The sequence below is a fragment of the Loa loa genome (genome assembly GCF_000183805.2).
Source record: "Loa loa unplaced genomic scaffold supercont3.14, whole genome shotgun sequence".
NCBI classification, from domain to species: domain Eukaryota; kingdom Metazoa; phylum Nematoda; class Chromadorea; order Rhabditida; family Onchocercidae; genus Loa; species Loa loa.
In genome coordinates this window covers 82,840-84,875 of record NW_018108194.1, presented here as the reverse complement: position 1 = coordinate 84,875, position 2,036 = coordinate 82,840, and the positions used below count along the sequence as shown (strand labels likewise).

At 34.9% G+C, this 2,036-nt stretch overlaps 2 protein-coding genes across 2 annotated transcripts in view; both read left to right on the top strand.

The window, feature by feature from the left end:
* LOAG_16705 (hypothetical protein) overlaps positions 1–1,239 on the top strand; it is a gene marked incomplete at both ends in the record, with an annotated part of 17,061 nt that extends 15,822 nt beyond the window's left edge. Inside the window, 3 exons of the mRNA XM_020449355.1 lie at positions 406–641; positions 873–968; positions 1,048–1,239. Coding sequence (XP_020307121.1) covers positions 406–641; positions 873–968; positions 1,048–1,239 — 524 coding nt within the window. The remainder of the gene's footprint in view (positions 1–405; positions 642–872; positions 969–1,047) is intronic.
* A 434-nt stretch (positions 1,240–1,673) lies between these two features.
* LOAG_08420 (hypothetical protein) overlaps positions 1,674–2,036 on the top strand; it is a gene marked incomplete at both ends in the record, with an annotated part of 5,533 nt that continues 5,170 nt past the window's right edge. The window contains 2 exons of the mRNA XM_020447695.1: positions 1,674–1,712; positions 1,778–1,945. Of these exons, the coding sequence (XP_020302103.1) occupies positions 1,674–1,712; positions 1,778–1,945 (207 nt within the window). The remainder of the gene's footprint in view (positions 1,713–1,777; positions 1,946–2,036) is intronic.

Genomic DNA, 2,036 nt, shown 5'->3' with positions numbered 1-2,036 from the left:
GGACGTGAAACAAAAGAGGTTGGTGTTTGTAAAATTTGGGCACTCACAATGAACTAAACCCATATCCTCTCTTAATTTTGTACTGCAGGGTACAATTGGAACAGTAATGGCAACGCTACGAATTTTACAATTGCTGGTAAAAAAGCACGATGCTTTGCACCACTTGATTCTCAACGAAATGCTTCAAGTAGATGAATTGATGTGGAAAGGTTTTTTTGCTTTTTTTCGTTTACTTGTTGAGTCTTCATATCTCAAGCTTTTTTCGTTATCATTCTTAGACCCGTGGATCTCTTGGATTCTGGAGAGGACAATAATTCCACTTTTTTTCCTTTAAAAATATCGGAACAGTCATTTTTCTAAAAATGCGTAATTTTTTATTAGTGTTCAATTAGCCGGTCTTTTCAGATATTCTTCCACAATTGTTTGCACGGCTGAATCATCCAGTGCGTGCAGTACGTGACACGCTTTGCACTATACTGGAAAGAATTGCAGCTACATCACCCCACGCGCTTTGCTATCCTGCAATAGTTGGTGCCACCCAACCCATTGTTATTCACAACGAATATGTAGATAACGGTGAAGTGGAGAAAAGTGATTTCGTTGATGTTATCGATGAAGAGAAGAAGAAACGTGCTGATCAGGTTTGTTGTGAACTAGTAATCTGACACTGAAGAGCACTAATAAAAGTTAACTGAATCAAGAAGTTAATAATTCAGGTTATACAAAATATAAAACTTTTTTCAGTGCTAATAAATCCTTTGTGCCTACCAGTAATGGTATAATACGTTATGTTATCCCGATGTCGTTTTGTTCGAACTTTAATCTTTACCTTTTGTATAGATTTGAAAGAAAACTGATGCAGTATTCTTCAGGATCGATCACTAATGTTTGAATGTTGTCAACGCATTGTAACACGAATGCAAACATTGTTTCCTGATCTTGTCAAGGATGTTACTGAATTTGTTAAGGTACTATTACGATATTTTGTAGTTGCGTAGTAAATTGGATTACCATGGTAGATTAGACTACGACATAACTGGATTATAGGAGTTACAAAGGATTGATATGCTGCATGAAGAGCGTTGGACTTTTGTTTTGACGAATTTGGATCTCGAAATGAATCGTCGAATTTTACAAATTGAAGCAGAAATGATGAAAACTTTGATGAATGCACATTTAAATGATAATGAAAAAAGGAGATTATCCACGAGAAGACACTTATATTCACATCTCTGGTAATATATTGGTATATTTATCTTAGGCACTTAATTTCGTCATTGCGATATTCACATCTCTGGTAATATATTCGTATATTTATCTTAGGCACTTAATTTCAATTTAAATACTTGGTTCAAATGAAAAATTAAAACTGGCATTTTAATGAATTTTCGCACAATATAAAGACTTCTCCATGAACAAATTAATAACCAGGGAAGGTGGAAGAAATGGAAAATATGAATCACGAAACTGATTTACAGAAGTTCAAACTTCTGTGCACAAAGCCAAAAATTTTGTCTTCATGCATGTTCTCTCTTTAACAGTGATCTTTTGCTGAATGCTCTACTTGTTCATAGTTATATAGAAGGAAAGCCTCGAGATCATGAGTGCTGCACTGAAATGTAAAATGAGACCTAACATTACCTGTTCCGTCGCTATTTATCAAATGTCTAATAATGTCGCTGATGGAAGAGCAAAGTAGAAACCATTTTGGGGTAAAATGTAACAAGTTTTGCAGTTTTTAAAAGTTGCTTCCCAGCGCTAAAAGAATTTTTTCCAGGTGTATCGCATTGTCGAGGACTTATATGAAAAAACATGTGCTAGTGTACCTGTTACAGTAAATGAAAAACAGTTTCAAGACACATACCTTACGACTATTGAAGAAGCCATGCAAACCCTCCGATTAAATAAATCAGACCCACGGCAGGCCTGGACTTCATTCAAACTTGTAATTTCTCATTTTTTCATGGCTCTTGCCAAATGAATATAATGAAATAGTTATAATGATAACTGATTACCGAAAACTATGGGTTCAATAA